We start from the raw sequence: 1,133 nt of genomic DNA, 5'->3' as shown, positions 1-1,133 counted from the left end.
ATATCATCAATTTATACAAAATTGTTTGATTAAATATTCTTCTTTATCTCTTTTTCTTTCCGCTTTTTCTGTCTCTTTTTTGTCTTCTTTTTTTCTGTCACTTTTTTGTCTTCTTTTTTTCTGTCTTTTTTTCTTTTCACCTGTTATAAAATTGAAACTTGAAGACTAATGACGTCTTGCCATCAAAATGCGGATGCTGGTTGCTCTCTTTCATACTTTACATATAAATTTCTATAGTTTTGAATTTTTATCACTTCTTATTTTGAACTTGACAAAGACAGATTTACTGTTGAAATATCGTTCAACCAATAAAATATTTATGACAATCGAATTGCGCCCTTCGTCATGATTTTTTACCTTTGTGAAGAGTTACGCCAATCCTTTTTAAAATATCAAAATCAAGTAGATTGAGATGATTGATTTTATGGTACACAGAATAAGAATTGGATCATATAGAAATTCTAGAAGTTACCAAAACAGCTGGGTGTCTAAGGAAAATCGTAATGTAAATTTTAGCTTGTGCATTTTATTCCTTCTTACAGTTGGCTTGTCAGCCCTGTTAGTTTCGCTAGACTCCAGTGTTGAACCCTCTCCTGGACCAATGGATTTTGGCGGTATCTCTGTAATGGTATGGGGAGTTGTCACCAACAATGGTCGTTCTGAGCTGATCGAATCTGTTGGAACCATAAACTCTGAAAAATACATCAAAATACTTAAGCAAGGACTACTTCCGATGTGTTCACACGATAACAGTGAAAAATTAGTTTTTATTCATGGAAGATGGGGCTCCATGCCACACAGCGAAAAGCAATCAATAATGGCTGACTGAAAATGGAATCAAAAAGCTTCCTTAGCCAAACCAATCTCCTGACATGAACCCAATTGAAAAACTTTGGAGCATACTAGATAGAGCTATACAAAAAACTCAACAGAAACCTAAACCTAAAGATGAATTGTTTCGATTGTTGCGTGAAAAGTGGGCAGAAATTCCACAAGGGACAATCACAAAGCTCATCAGTTCAATGCCAAAAAGAGTTTCTGTATTAAAAACTGCAAAGAGAATGTCAACTAGATACTAAAGTATGTAGTCCTACTTATTTATTACATTTCAGTTGTTCGCTTTGCGAAAATTA

The 1,133-nt window shown here is 34.0% G+C and overlaps 1 protein-coding gene across 1 annotated transcript in view; it reads right to left on the bottom strand.

Moving 5' to 3' along the window:
• Positions 1-417: 417 nt before the first annotated feature.
• The window catches only part of LOC128249100 (transforming growth factor-beta receptor-associated protein 1 homolog), a 16,051-nt gene continuing 15,335 nt past the window's right edge, over positions 418-1,133 (bottom strand). The window contains exon 3 of the mRNA XM_052971883.1: positions 418-692. Within this exon, the coding sequence (XP_052827843.1) occupies positions 642-692 (51 nt within the window). The 3' untranslated portion in view covers positions 418-641. The remainder of the gene's footprint in view (positions 693-1,133) is intronic.

This window comes from Octopus bimaculoides, chromosome 11, assembly GCF_001194135.2.
Source record: "Octopus bimaculoides isolate UCB-OBI-ISO-001 chromosome 11, ASM119413v2, whole genome shotgun sequence".
Lineage (NCBI taxonomy): Eukaryota > Metazoa > Mollusca > Cephalopoda > Octopoda > Octopodidae > Octopus > Octopus bimaculoides.
The sequence above is the reverse complement of the archived record's forward strand: the minus strand, read 5'-3'. Positions and strand labels throughout refer to the sequence as shown.